This window comes from Microcebus murinus, chromosome 11 (genome assembly GCF_040939455.1).
Source record: "Microcebus murinus isolate Inina chromosome 11, M.murinus_Inina_mat1.0, whole genome shotgun sequence".
In the NCBI taxonomy this organism is placed as follows: Eukaryota; Metazoa; Chordata; class Mammalia; order Primates; family Cheirogaleidae; genus Microcebus; species Microcebus murinus.
This window is the reverse complement of record NC_134114.1, coordinates 56,096,430-56,112,500: the sequence shown is the minus strand read 5'-3', so window position 1 is coordinate 56,112,500 and position 16,071 is coordinate 56,096,430. Positions and strand designations below refer to the sequence as shown.

The 16,071-nt window shown below is 35.0% G+C and overlaps 1 protein-coding gene across 4 annotated transcripts in view; it reads left to right on the top strand.

Annotated features, from left to right (window-relative positions):
* The window catches only part of AP3B1 (adaptor related protein complex 3 subunit beta 1), a 227,706-nt gene that overhangs the window by 176,292 nt on the left and 35,343 nt on the right, over window positions 1-16,071 (top strand). For all 4 annotated transcript variants that reach the window (XR_012921698.1, XM_012766761.2, XM_076008138.1 and 1 more), the window contains exon 23: window positions 14,652-14,883. Coding sequence is in view for 3 of the 4 variants with exons in the window: in XM_012766761.2 (XP_012622215.2) it covers window positions 14,652-14,883 (232 nt within the window). In the remaining variant the exon portion in view is untranslated. The remainder of the gene's footprint in view (window positions 1-14,651; window positions 14,884-16,071) is intronic.

Genomic DNA, 16,071 nt, shown 5'->3' with positions numbered 1-16,071 from the left:
CCCTGTTTTTGTTTTTTGTTTTGTTTTTATTGCCTTTTCCAGCTTCTAGGGGCTGCCCACATTCCTTGGCTTATAGCCGCCTTCTGTCTTCAAAGCCCCAGTGGTGATTGAGTTGTTCTCATTCTCTGACCTTGACTCTCCTCTCTTGCCTCTCTTTCACTTACAATATTAGTGTGATTACATTGGGCCCTCCCATATAATCCAGAATAATTTCCCATCTCAAAGTCAGCTGGTTAGCAACCTTAATTCTCCTTGCCATGTAATGTTACATATCCATGGGGGATTCCTTGGGTGTCTGTTATTTTGTGTACCACCTCACTTATAGAACCTGTGGAGAGAGGGAGTTGACTCAGATACTCAGGCCTCACCCCTGCCCAGTCAAATTACAGAAGAGCAGGAAGATAGGGACATGGCATTTAGGCCATTTTAATGCAGAGCAGGGTCCAGCAACACATGCAAGCATGTACTTTTTGATCATGATGTTGATTGTGCCTTGGGGATAACTCACTAGTCCTAGAGTTCAGAGGTCGCCCTGCCTTGGGTATTACAGCCCTCTGTCTAACCAAGCAATTCTTATTTGAGGCAGTTCTGCTTAACTCTAGTTAAACAATTAAGAGAAATTAAAAATTTTCAGATCAGTAATGTTAAATTACATTTAATCTCTTCTTAATGCTGTCTTTTTGATACTTCTTTTAAGTCAGAAAATTTAAGAGTTATATTTCAAAATTTTACCAATTTTCACTTATTCGAATCATAATTACAATAGTGTTCCTCAGTGAAACATTGATTTATCTCATGAGAAAATGGAGAAATCTCAAATGACATGATTTTTATACAGTGGGGGTTTAAAATGTTTTTAAATATATAAGTACTATCATGCATAATTGTAGGCACAAGTAACTAACTCACTGGTACTAGTAAGGCAACAGAGAATTTAAAAGTTATTTATGTTTTTCAAAAATCATACAAAAACATGATTCATATCCTATGATTATTTCCCTGGCTAATTCCTTTTTGTTTGCTATTAAATTATCAGATAATAAAGAATTATTGTCTAGGGTTAGCACTTTGTTACTTACATAAGAGTATGCATGAATTTAAATAATATGAAATTTAAATTATAAAAAATGTCAAAATGGAATGTGATTAAGATCGTTATGGGTTGGAGTAGGATCAGGAAGAGTTGAAGAGACAAATTGGGACTTGACCTAAGCATTGTATATTGGGTAGTAATTTAGCTCAAGTAGCAGTAGATTGTGGGACTGCATTCATGCCATAGAAAATCTTGGAATGACTTAGCTATGACTCCTTTCCTGTTTACTTAGTATCTTTTTTTTAGTAAACTCATAGGGAAAACAAGCAAAAAGTACAACAACTTGATGATAAGGTGGGTGGGCAATATCCTGTATAGAAATGGAACTATGTTCTAGAAGAGTTGGATTTATTTCTGGACACCGACCTTTTTAAAAGCAATGCATCATTCTCCATCCAACAAATGCCTGCCATAGCCAATAATATGTTGGCTTGTCCATTTTCGGCTTGCAGTACAAAATAAATGAAAGCCAAGGACATTACAATTGGGAGGGAAGGAGGACTATTATTTAAAAGGCTTTTAAATGATGTCACTATATATTCTTTTAACAACATCCTCTAAAAGCCTTTGAAAAAATAGTCCCTTCCTCCCTCAGTTGTTAACAAAGACCGTACTGGGGACTGCTCTTTAAAAGCCTGTTAAATGGTGATACTATATTTTTTAACATCAACATCATTTAGAAACCTTTTAGAGAACAGTCCTCTTCACCCACAACTAACAGAGGGGGGAGAAAGGACATGGGGGAAAGGGATTACTTTTTTAAAGGCCTTTGGATGGTACTATCAATAAATATAGCAATATTGTTATAAAAGCCTTTTTCCGATGGTGATTAAGCTTTTTGATATGTACTTTTAACCTCATGACCCTGTGTTATCTGACAGATTGGTGTTTTAACATTGCCTGAAAACTCAATTTACTAATAATCCCAATAATGCCTTTTATTGAACTTTCATAGTATAAAAATCAATTTCACATATATGATCTCATTTTATTCTCACAACTCAGTGAAACAAACAGGATATGTATAGTTAGCCCCATTTCACAGAAGAGAAAAACAAGCTCAGTAGGGTTGTGATTTAGCTGCAGTCTCACTACTAACATATGGCTGAATTGTTAACGCAGATCACTATAACGCAGATCACTTGACATCCAGACTAATACCCCATGCAGCTGTCTAGAGTTACCTTCATTACTTTTTTTCTTACTGATATTCTTCACTGGTCTTTTCAACACATCCAGATACTAAGAGGTAATTCCTTTTAATTAGTGTAAAAGTGGGATTCTATAATTTCACTACTGATGATAGAAAGGTAGATGGTAGAAATTTTATTAATAATGTCATCCCAATGAAGTAAAGAATTATAAAATACTGCCTCAAGGTGTGGCAGTCTCCCTGTGATGTTACAGCATTCAAACTTTTCTTGAGATTCCTTTGCTTTATGATGTATGCTTGTACAATTTTCACTTGAAATACACTTTCCGACATCTAGTTTATTAAGTAACTGATGTTTTGAAGACAATCCTAATCTCATGTTATTGATTTATTTTTGAAAGTTATTGTTTGCTAAGGATAGTGATTATAATTATGGTGATATTCAAAACATTTCCTCACCTGTCATTAATCTTTGGAAAGAAGTAATGGATGCTGGTAATTTCCACTTCATATAGTTCCCTAAAGGAGAGAAAAAAAAAATCTTTCCACTAGCTTGCATTACTGACCTTTACTTTTCTTTATCATAAGGTATATTTTGTGTTTATTGAAAAAGGAATTACAGTATATTGCTTGACAGAAGAGATACATAAAATATTAAATTCTGATGTTAGCTCTGCCACTATTTTTTTCTCTTATGCTAAAAAGCATTGTGTTTCGTAACTAAAGAAGGGTACTTTCATCAACAAAAGGCTTCTACATGCAGTATCTCACTGACTCCTCATAAAAGAATCCTATTAATTAGGTGCTATTACCCTTTAATGTACAAATTCAAGCTTAGAGAAGTTAAATGATTTTCTTCTCATCAAATCACTTGGAGGTCTCACAACTTAAAAATCTAGTATTTTTTTTCTTACCACTGCCAACCCTAAAAATGCCACACAAGAAAGAAGCAATAACCTTTCTTGCTTCTGAAGAAAAATGTTTCATATGTTAAAAATCGGTATTGCCTGAGAACAACATGCCTGTGCCAGAGGGCAAGCAGCGAGTCTCCAGTGTCAGGACTTGACCAGAAGGAGTCTTGTACCAGGTGCCTTCACTGCGAAGAAAAGGCTCATCAGAAGGCTTTGTTCCCACAAACTTGGACTCCAAAGAATCTAAGGTTCCTGTGTAGTAAAATCAAGTTCTCCCCATCTCTGTCTCCTCACTGAAGAATTTGAAATATTTTCACACATATCAGGAAAAAAGAAATGGTTATGAGAGGGAAAGAGAGGTTGATTCTTATGACCTCAGAGGACACATTTCCCCATCCTTGCCGTGTCAGGAATTTCTCCGCAACTTTCGGTACTTGGGACTGGCGTCTATGATGTATAAAGAACCTTTTCTCTTCTGTCAGATTCACAAAAAGCATCCCTAGGCCAGGTGCAGTGGCTCACGCCTGTAATCCTAGCACTCTGGGAGGCCGAGGTGGGCGGATTGCTCAAGGTCAGGAGTTCGAAACCAGGCTGAGCAAGACTGAGACCCCCATTTCTACTAAAAATAGAAAGAAATTAATTGGCCAACTAAAAATATATAGAAAAAATTAGCTGGGCATCTACAAAGGGACCTGTGACTTAACATACTCATAATAAAACTCCCTTTCCAGGCCGGGTGGGCGCAGTGGCTCATGCCTGTAATCCTAGCACTCTGGAAGGCCGAGTTGGGGGGGGGGGGAATTGCTCCAGGTCAGGAGTTCGAAACCAGCCTAAGCAGTCTCTACTATAAATAGAAAGGAATTAAGTGGCCAACTAATATGTATAGAAAAAAATTAGCCGGGCATAGTGGCGCATGCCTGTAGTCCCAGCTACTCGGGAGGCTGAGACAGAAGGATTGCTTGAGCCCAGGAGTTTGAGGTTGCTATGAGCTCGGCTGACGCCACGGCACTCACTCTAGCCAGGGCAACAAAGCGAGAGTGTCTCAAAAAAAAAAAAAAAAAAAAAAAAAACTCCCTTTCCAATTTATACACTAACTAAAATGTACGTCTTTTCCTGTCATCTACTCATCTAGATGAGATCATATCCCCTAAGTCACAATTCACTTAAATGAAGGTAGCACAGCCAGCTTTTAGAAGCAATTGTCCCATGTCCGAAATATGTAGGGCAACCAACACTTTCCCTCACACACTTACCTAGCCTCGCCTTTCTCTGAGAATCTCCATTTGGATCTTGAAGTTCTATAGTATGTCTTTTCAGCATGACCTCACTCATAATGGCCTATAATTCTGTCTTGGATGAAATCATTATTGCCAGCAGGATTGTTTGTGCAAAGCTCCCCAACTGTTCATTTCAGGCCATTCAGTTTTCATCCTCATATCCCTTACTTTTATGGGACCCATTCCATCTATTGTGCCCTCTTCCCTTTGTCATCATTCTTCTCTTTGGATCTCTTAATCACTTACCACATTCAGTGAAGATCTTCGCATCTGAGACATAATCTCTGCAGCCCACCATCATCCTGGGAGACCTCAGTGTTCATATTAACAACCTGGCAATATGTGACCACACAGCCCCTAATAACTTCATCTTCCCTGAACTTTAGCTATACATCCTTTTATTTCGACTGAAATCTTAACTCGCTTCCTTACTTGTGCCTATTGCACTTTGTGCAATTTGAAAAAAAGAAAAGATTAAAAAATTTCATAAGTGTCAATGAAGACGACCTAAGCTGGTGGTAGAGGGACAGAAAAGAGGAAGTGAGTACAAGAGACAAAAAACGTATTAATTAATTATTGGAAGGAAACAAAGAAGATGTCAAAGATAATGCCAAGGTTCTGAGCTTTGTTATGATGGAAGAAGAGACTAACTTTTTAGATATATCATTGATATTGTGAATGAAAAAGCAATAGAACTACTAAGATCAAATGATTGTCACATCTGTCAAATAACAACACAACACATAATTGATTTGTGCTCCTGTAAAATGTTTTGGGTTCTAATAGAAGTTGTTATAAGCAATTATTGGAAAATTGTGTTGAACACTTTGAAAATCAAACTCAGTCTGTTTTTAACAGTATCCTTAAATGAAAAAATCAGAAAAGAAATATAAAAAAGAATAGTAGAACATATCTATGAATAGTATAACATATCTGTATCCACTTACATTTTTCCATGTAAATGGTAAATGAAAAATAGATATGCTTCATTCTGGACTTCAGACTTATAAAAAGTATTAAATGTATTGACAGTGAAGCTTATAGATAAAATGGGATATTATAATTTCCTACTTATCTCAAAACGAATGTAAATTGAATATATCCTATACCAGGGTTCAGCAAACTTTGTAAAGAATCAGACAGTAAATATTTTCAGCTTTGCAGGCTATAACCCCCAGGCTCTGCCACTGTGGTACAAAAGCAGCCACAGACAATAGATAAGTGAATGAGTGTGTCTGTGTTCCAATAAAACTCTATGGATAGACACTGAAATATGAATTTAACCTAATTTTAATGTTATAAATATTTTTCTTTTGATTTTTCAACCATTTGAAAATGTAAGAGCCATTCTTAGTGCCCAGGCTGTGCAAAAATAGGCAGTGGACCAGATTTGACCTCCAGGCAGTTTGCTGGTGCCTGCTTAACACCATGCATGAATTAAGATGTTGATTAAATGTTTGTTCATTATGTGTTCAGATCTTTCTGTAAATATGTATTTTGACATATACTGATTTTACCAAATTAAGAGATAAGAAAGTCTTACATTTTTTGTAATGTGTACTGATTACTAAAATATGAGAAATTATCACAATTATTTTTTAGAATATCTCAATTTATATATATAAGGAAGAAGTTATCTTTAGGATTAAAAACTATTTATTTGAAGCAATATTTGCTGGAAGAGTCACATGTATTTCTTTGAGCCTATTCTTATAGGTAAGAGTTAAGCAAATTTGCCATTTACTTTTTCTTAATCTAATGCTAGGTACGAGGCTCAATGCAATAGATTGAAGGTAAAATAATGACTCACTTTCTACAATTTACAGGCTAAATAAGACAATACTGGGGCCTTCTGCATTACAACTCTTATCAATTGAGACATACATTGGTTTAAAAGTACTAGTTTTAAAGATGAAACTGTATCTCTGTTTATAGCTATTTTCTTACCTCATCATTTTTATAAATCATATATCTAAATAGACACTGCTGTAAAATAAGACAAACAAAACTAGATACAAAGAGCATTTTATATACTATAGATCTTCATGTTTTTGAAATTCCAAAACAGAATAGATTGATGATACTTAATGACTGATTAACTGAATATGGATTAAAGCATAAAAGGTTGGAAAACATTGTTTTCATAAAGCTTTATGTGGAGATGTCATTTTGGAAATAGTAATACAGATGCTGAACAAGGTTTATTCTAAGGCACTTGATATTTCATGTTTTATTTTTCAAATCTCATTTTAAATTTTATAATTCAATCATTTTGAACAGCTATGTTCAAAAGAAGTTTTACAACTTTAATCTTAATAATCTCAGAAAAAGCAGACATGCTATGTCATAAAATAACTATTAGTGACTAGTTTGTATCCTATAAATCTAACTTGAGTTGATAATATGGTCCATTACCAGCTAACTGCACAGAGTATTTTTCATTTTACACTCTTCAGTTACTTTTTAGTGAAGTGTTAAAAAATATGAAGCTTTTCTCCTCTCTAAAATTGCACGCTGTCTGTCTGTTATTAGGGAGATAACAGCTCTTATAAATGTTTCAGTAAGCGCTAAGTAGACAGTTATGTGCACTCTCATTCCACGCTTATTTGCTTACTGTAATAAACTGATAAAATATGTGTGGTTTGTCTCTGTGTATCTACAGGCATCATGAGTCACATAGATTTCCTTTAGAAATAATGTTGTATCTGCAGAATTGATTGCTTATTTTCATAAACCATCTAAAGGTACACAAACGACTTTTATTATTTAAACATATGCTGTGTAAAGATTTGTAGAGGATTATCTCATTGTTACTTGATGCTTTTTGTTCTGTTAACTCTTGGGGGAGGCTTTTTATTTTAGAGTTACTGCAGTTACTGAACTAATTACCTCCTTGAGAATCATGGTGAAGATGACCCATATCATTTGCTTATAATGCAGCTAAATTTTTAATTCTGTGAACATTAGTAGTTAAACAATTAAATCAAAACTAATGTTTTCAAACATTGTCTTTCATCTTATCCTGTTTATAGGTTCATTAAAATAATGCTTATACCTAAAACTAGACATTTTGAGAATTAGTGTTTGTATTATAGAAGTCCTTCTAGTTAATAAGTTGCTCATTGTGAGTGCCTCGAAGAAATACAATATTTTTTCCAAATGTTTGCAATTATATGTAATACAAAATTTCAAGTCAAGTCCTGTCCAAAAAACAACGAATATTGATATTCATAATCTCCACTTATCACCACAATGCACTCCTGAAGGCTGTAGTATTTTGGGGTAGAGTGTTATAATAGAACACTCAACATTGAATATAGTTATGACCAACTCTAGAGGTATATTTGCAAATCTTTATAATCATTTAAAATGGTAGGATTATGCTTTGAGTTCTGAAAAAGGATAAAATTATGTTTTATACACTGAGCATAAAAATGGGGAGTAGATGGGAAGACACTATCAACATAATAAATAAGTAAATTACATATATTGTGTCAGAGAAGGTATTGTGTGGCTATGGAGAAAGGAAAAGGAATCAGAAGGAGGACACACAAATGGATTAAATAAACTCCATGAAGAAGGTAACATTTGAACAAAGACATCAGAGCTGAACCATGTGCACATCTGGAGAAAGTGCATTCTAGGCAGAGGGGATAACCAGTGCCAAGGGCCTTTGGTGGAAGCATTACTGACATATGCAAGGAACAGAAAGGAAGTCAGGGTGACGGAAGTGGAGTGAACAGTGGATTCAAGAGTAATAGGAAATGAGATCAGGAAGACACAGGGAGCCTGGCCACATGAGGTCTTCTAAGCCTCTACGGATTTTTGGCTTTTACTCTGTGTGAAGTGGGAGCCATTGTAGGGTTCTGAGCATAGGAGTGACATGATGTAACTTTAACTGACTCCTTTGGGCTACTCTGCTCAGAATAGATTCAATGTAGCAGTTCAGCCTGTGTCCAGTAGGATGCAGAAGTAGAAGCAAGGAGACCAGTTAGGAGGCTATTGGAATATCCAGATGAGAGATGGTGGTAGCTCAGACCAGGATGGTAACAGTGAAGTTAGAAGTAGCCAGATTTTACTTAGTTCATTCACATTACTGTGGTTTCCTTCCTTGATCTCTCCTTTGCATGTCAGCTGTACCTTTTGTGTTCTTCTAGTCCACTGAGCCTAACTCATGTCATGGCATTTATCACACTGGTTGATTTACTTAGTTCTCTCAAGCTAAACTATAATCATCTTGAGGACTGGGATACTTTGTCTCTGTATCATACTCCTTAGTACAGTGGTTGGTACAACTAATTCAATAAATGTTAGATGAAAGAAGAATTAAAAAATTAATGATTAGTGATTACTTTGTGTTTGAAATAATGGTGCTCTTATAGGACAGAGAGCTGTGATATACCTAATACTTGCACATAACCGCCTTTCTCCCCCAAATGCCCAAGAGAGATTTAGGGTCAGAGGACAAATAATGGCAAAGTAGGCTGGGTGCTGTGGCTCACACCTGTGATCCTAGCACTCTGGGAGGCCAAGGCAAGAGGATTGCTTGAGCTCATGACTTTGAGATCCCATGTCTACTAAAAATAGAAAATTAGCTGGGCATTGTGGAGTGTGCCTATAGTCCCAGCTACTCAGGAGGCTGAGGTAGGGGGATCACTGGAGCCCCCGAGTTTGAGGTTGCAGTGACATATAATGCCACCACTGCACTCTAGCCCTGGCAACAGAGTGAGACTCTGTCTCAAAAAAAGAAAGACAAAGTAGTACTTTGTTATTAGTGTGGGCCTTGCCCTCCAACCCCAATATAGAACTCCAGTGAGTTCTCCAGGATGAAGTTCAGCAAGGAGCCTTCTTTTCTGTTGAAGGTAGGTTTAAGTAGCCTTGAACCAAAGCAAGTTATTAGTGAACCATATGGAATTGATAATTTGACTGTTTTTGACTTATAGATATGACTGACAGATAGATATGGTTCAGTCTAATCAAAGGCCAAATCTGAGTCTCTGATCTCATGGTTTCTACTTACCACCACTGTACAGAGATGGGCAAGATAGCGTATTCTTCCATTACAAGTTTATTTCTCCCTCCAATTAGTGTCCTGAAATCTGGCTAATCCTAATCAGTAGCAGGGTCAGGGAGGTAAATGATGGAAACACAATTTGAACTAGCTTAAGCAAAAAAAAAAAGAAAAAGAAAAAGAAAAGATATTACAGGAAGGAAAACCAAGCTTCACCAAGAGTGGGAATATTTGGGAATATGTCTACCACTCAAGAACCATCCAGACCAAAGTTACCAGCTGGTCTATGTCTTATCTGTGCTCTTCTTTGAAATTTACTTTATTCTTTTTTCTCACTGAACAATGTGGTGGGAAACATGGCCACAGACAACATTAGAATTTTAAATCTCAAAATTTCAGCCACTTGAGAGAGCCTGGCTGAAATTCTTAGGTCCCAAATCCAAAAATCTTAGGAAAAACACTCATTGTGCCAGGTGGCCAGGTCATGAGGTGGCATAAGGACATACCAGCTCCATCAAATACTGAATGTAGCAAGGTTTCTAGATAACAGCAGAGTGTGTTGGGCATATAGTTCCATACATAACCACTGCAGCGTAAAGCAGTGGGCAAAGCTCCCGCAAAAGACCAACACTTAGTCTTGATCCAAATAAAAGCAAACCTGAGACACTGAATTCTTATTCTTCATTGTCATAGGACTTACTTAATGCATTGTTGTCAACTATGAGAATATTTCATGATACTTCAGAAGCCCGTAGAAATAATTAACCAAGTCATAACATGGACTTTCATGAAGGAAAGCCAACAAAAAAATGTAGTCTCTGCTATGTAAAGCTATACTCTCATTAGCAAGGACCAGCCAATATGGCACCATTGTGCAGATTTCAAAAAAGCCACCTTTGGAATACAAACTGGATTTTTAGCTCCTATCCACCCCTTCAGTCAGATGTCACTGCAGAACTGTATATGATGGACTTACTAAGTGTTAATTTAGCTGTTTGAAATAAGTGGCTCTGAGAATTATTGGATGACAAAAAAAAATAGTTATCAAGAACTACAAAGGGTCTGAGATGTTACCCTGCTTGTAGGCTAACAACTTAACCTGCAACAATTTTCATGGATGCTAGTAGAAGACACAAGACTCCTAGGTCATAGACAAAGGACAGTTTATTACTCACAGCAATAGCAGTAGCCAGAGTAACATCATTTGTACTTCTCTGAGCCCCAATTCCCACATAATGAAGGCCAGGTGATGCTAGCACATGCAGTGTGTTGCTTACAGGAGAGGAACCAGAGTATAGAAAATTCCAGGCTTTTATAAGGGGCTGTTAGCAAATTTGTCCAATCTTTGCCCCAGAGGAAGATTTTATCTTTATAATTCTCAACAACAAACAAATCTGTCAACTGCCCCAGGAGGAGGAGGTATTATCTCCATCTTCCAAAGGCTGTTTGCTATACAAATACCCTTGAAAAGAGTTTCAGAAACAAAGTTGTTAATGCCTTTGCTCAGATGTGAGACCTGTAGAGACTTGTTCCCCAACAGCAAGGGATTAAAGTGGGAAGGATGCAACATTTGTGCCCCTAGATCAGAGGTCAGCAAAATTTTTTTGTAAAGGGACTAGGTATTAAATATTTTAGGCAGTGCAACTACTCACCATTATAGAGCAAAAAGCAGCCATAGACAATATGTAAATGAAGTGAGTATAATTGTGTTCCAACGAAACTTGATAGGGCAGCAGGCCATATTTGGCTTATGGGCTTGCCAACCGTGGTTTGCCCAACCATTGCCCTAGATGTTGTGTTTAGATTTGTTAAATTTCTTTATTTTTTCTTAAACCTTTATTTTCACAGTCTAAATCTAGGTCATTTAATAATTAATGTACTTTTTTTTCATTTTCTTTTTCTTTTTTTAAGATAGGCTCTCTGTTACCCAGGCTAGAGGGCAGTGGCTCCATCATGGCTCTCTGCACCTCATACTTGAGGGTTCAAAGTGATCCTCTTGTCTCAGCCTCCCAGATAGCTGGGACACACCATGCTTGGCTAATTTTTCTATTTTTTGTACAGATAGTATCTAGTTCTTGCTCAGGCTGGAATTAATGTACCTTTAACCTTTTTTTTTTTTTACATCTAATAAAATTATTGCTATCTATAAAATGTGAAGTCAGAAAAGCCGTTTTACAATTAGCATCTTAGAATATAAGCAGCCACAGATCTTATATATATATTTCTGGAATATGGGTATATGATGTGCAAAATATTGTACTAAAGTCTTGCTTTAAGTGTATTATATGTGGAAATAGTTGAAGGATTTATGGAAACCACTATTTTTATTGAATAAAGTATCACCTATGTAGTTTATCTAGATATTGAAGAAGATTGGTTATGATGTATGTGCTTAGGAAACAAAGGTAAAAAAACAAACATTTTCAGTTAGTCCCTTTTTATAATTTAACAAGTATATACTATTATCGCCAAGTGTCACTTATGATCCTGTTTATTGTGGAAGAGAGTACATAGACCTGTGTTATCACACATAACTTTTAAGGATTGTCAGGGAAGGCCTTGAGCCTTTATTAGATGTTGAATTCATTACAGAATGCTTTTTTTTTTCAAGTTTTTAAAATAACCTTTATTTTTTTAGAGTTAATATATACAATATAGGAAACTGAAAAATACAAGAAGCAAAGAACAAATCCACAATCACAAGCAGTTCACAGTTGGACATGTCCTCCTAGATCCTGACACATACACAACATTACGGAATGCTTCTTACCTTGTACTTGGTTGAGTGTGGAAAGAATGAATGGAGAAAATTCTACTGTTTTACTTCCTTTATACATCCCTTAACTTCTTTTTTTAACAATTATATAAAGCTGCAGAATTTTGAGAGAAGGTAGAAAAAACAAATGTTTGGACCATGTGTCCCAGTATTAGGCTGAGAGAGAGAATCAATAGTAAATTAACCAAGATGTATTAATTGCTTTTAAATGACTAAAGGTGTACTTCTAAGCCCCTTGTGTGATATTTAGAATACTACTCTGGCTGCTTATGAACCAAACCCTTGCTTCTCTTCTACTTTGCCCATACTACTCTACTCTTGCCTGTCTCCAACTTTCAAATAGTCCTCTCTTTTAGATTACAGGTTTGGCATTCTTTCCCCATATTATATATAGCCCAAAGTTTTATGAGTTTCCACAGAGATAAAACTAGCTACATCAACACCTATTTAATGATTTAATCACAACTGAGTCTCTGGAACAATGTAGAAAAACAAGTAAGACTTGGTTGCAGTCTCTAATGTGCTAACCATCTAAATAAGGGAATAAACATATGATACTGAAAAATGTAATTAGCCAGTTAAAAGATTGTGTTTAAGGTTGATTATCATAGCCTCATTGGCATGGGAATTTATGTGGAAAAAAGATTTTTTGCTGAATATAAATACATATTAATATGTGTATATATATATGTATACACACACGCATGTACACACATTTTGTGTGTTTAGATGCCCACTATATCTTTCAGTAAGTGTTCACTGCTAAGGATTGCTATCTTGGGTTATACTAATCAACACCTGAGAATTCATGATGATAGTAGAACTTACAGTGAGCATTGAAATTAAGTTTTGAAAATAATTTTTATTTAAGGAAAAGAACCTAAACCTAGAAATGAAAGTGATTTGAAAACTGAAAATGCTAGACTGTTAACACCATCAGAAGGCTAAAGTAGAATGTATAGACCAGTTTTGTTACTTTATATAACCAAAATTTAAATATTAGCCATTTATTATATTTTATAAACTCTCCTATAAATTTTTATGACTATTTTTAATAGTCCATACTTAAAAGAGCTTTTGAGAAAGAATACTGTGTTTTAATGATGTTAGAAGACATTATTTTTCATTTTATATATTTAACTTAAATTTTTGTTCAATTTTAAATTATTGAGATTACTAAATTTTTAATATCAGGTGTGAGTGGCATATGAACATGTTTAATGTTAAGATTGATATATACTCTCACAATTATGACAGATAACCAACCTAGTTGGGAGAGCACATTTGTTAGGAAACAATCTTGATTAGGCCTGTTTAATTACAAACTGATTTTTTTAAAAAAGCTTGTCCATGTCAGGTCAAGCCTAATATGCAATACTTAGACTTTGAATGGGAAGGTGGATATCACATAGTTTAAGAATGAACAGTATTTCTTCATTTAATATGCTGCCTTTGATTCCATTCAAAATGAAATTGAGGGAAGAGTAGAATCCAAAATTCAATGGAAAGATAAACAGTTAATTAACCAAGAAAATATTGAGAATAAAATGTAGAAAGATTTATTTTACCAAATAATTGAATTATGTTGAGGGCTATAAAAAATAAAACAATGTGGTACTGGTTCAACAGATCAATTGAGGCTCAGAAATATCTCCTAGTACATAAATGATTAGAACGTTTGTATTTACAAATTATTGAGGAAATGCCATTCATTAGATCATGTAGGTACAATTACTTCGATATTTGGAGAAAAATAATTAAATATGGAGTCAGTATACTTAAATCAATTCCACATGAATGAAAAAATTGAAACCATGAAAGGTCTAGAAGAATATGTGAGTGAATAGTTACCTGATCTCAAAGTAGGAAAGATCTTTTTAATCATTAAAGCAAGGGAAGAAGACACCTTAACCTAGAGGTCATGAGCCTCAGTTTACGGTGAAAGAAATTCAAGTGAAAAATTGTTCAAAGAGTCAAGATTGGAAATGAAGGTATAGATGTAGATGGTAGATGATACTATCTTATAGTTGAAACACCCAAGAAACTGACAAACTGTTAAAACTAATAAGAAAATTGGAAAGATAGTCAAATGTAGAGTATCTAGGAAAGAAACTAAGTTTATAAACTCTGAAAAAATTTAGTATATTTATTTATATATTAATAACTGAAATATTCTCTCAGGCTTATATTGTCAAGATATTTTAATATTTGCATGCAGAGTACAGAAAAAAACTTAATATTGTTTTGAGGACATTTACATTTTTATATCATTTCTGACTAATATCTATGTGTGTGATATTGTTATTGTGGCTCATATAATACTTTAGGGAAACCAGGAATTAAATGTCATAAGTGTTTAATTATTTTCTAAAAGGATTAATAAATTTATTCACAAATTCAGCATTTTTTTCTTTTTCCTATACACAATAGGTCTCTACTCCTGTCTTTGTACCAATGAAAACTCACGTGCTGCTTCATCGAATGAGTGGCAAAGGACTAGCTGCCAATTATCACTTTCCGAGACAGCCTTGCATTTTTGGTGATAAGATGGTCTCTGTACAGATAACATTGAATAATACTACCGATCAAAAGATAGAAAATATCCACATAGGGGAAAAAAAACTCCCTATGGGCATGCAAATGCATGTTTTTAATCCAATAGGTAAGTATTAATTCTCATTTAAAATCTTAACTATATTTGATAGCTAAATGTGTTCATTTTAAAAGTAAAAGAGAATACTTTTTAGTAAAAAAAGTAAAATAGAATATTATCTTATTGACTATTAGCATACTCAGTTTATATTTGTTTTCCCTGAATTTATCATACAAGATAAATGTATTTGTTTGCCCTTAGTGAATCAGGTCCCAGCAATAGTAATACCAGTACTGATGAAAGATGGATTTGCAAAATCAAAATTGCCATCCTATTTTACCTATCTGCATCACCTTCCCCCACCTCTCTTCCTGGTCAGCTTCATTCCCTGCATGATTGTAGGTGGCTTATTGTGTATTAAAAGCAAGAAAATCAGTCTGCCTTTTTTAATACTGTACTCCCATATCTCGAGACCCTTTCTTGTTTCCCTGCACGTTCCATAAATTGAAAAGTGGAGGGAGCAGAGACTGAGAGGATGTACATTATTTCTGCTTGTCGTCTTCTCTATGTATAGAATATAGAACAGCCCATAGTATAGTTCTGGCACTTACCCATATCATGTTTTTAAATATTTTAAATCTGTTGCCATCATTTAAAATCAAGATGTTTCTACATTAAAAAAAAAAATCTCAATTTTCTTAGAACAAAGCATATAAGATATGGCAGTACTGGTCCTTTATTCCCACGTGCAACAACCAGCTGGTGCTGAGTGGCGGCTGCCCCTCCAATGCAGCCTGTGCTTTCCAGGTTGCCTCTGTGCCCATTGCATCATACTGTCTTCCCAACTAAGTGTCAGTGGCCATTCATCATCCCCCTTACATTTTTTAAGTATTTAACTAAAAAATATAAAAAAATTAAGTAAATTGGTTAATTTACTTTAAAAATTAAGTGTAACAATCATTTGTCTTACTTTGAATTTGACATAGTATAATATTTAGAATGTCTGTCTCTATTCTTTCTGTTTTTTGGTAAGTAGAAACAATTTTAAGGTTTAGTTGAGAGAAGCTTCAAGCAAAATCTCACTTAAAAGTGATATAAGGTGTGTATCATTGTATCCTCCAAATGTTACAGTCAGAATACTCCAGATAGCTCCCTGTTACAATATAATAGTGCAGGTGAACAAAGCCTTTTGACCAGCATGAACTCAGATTTGGTAATTGGGCCTTCTTTACTCATTATTTCACATCACTATTCCAT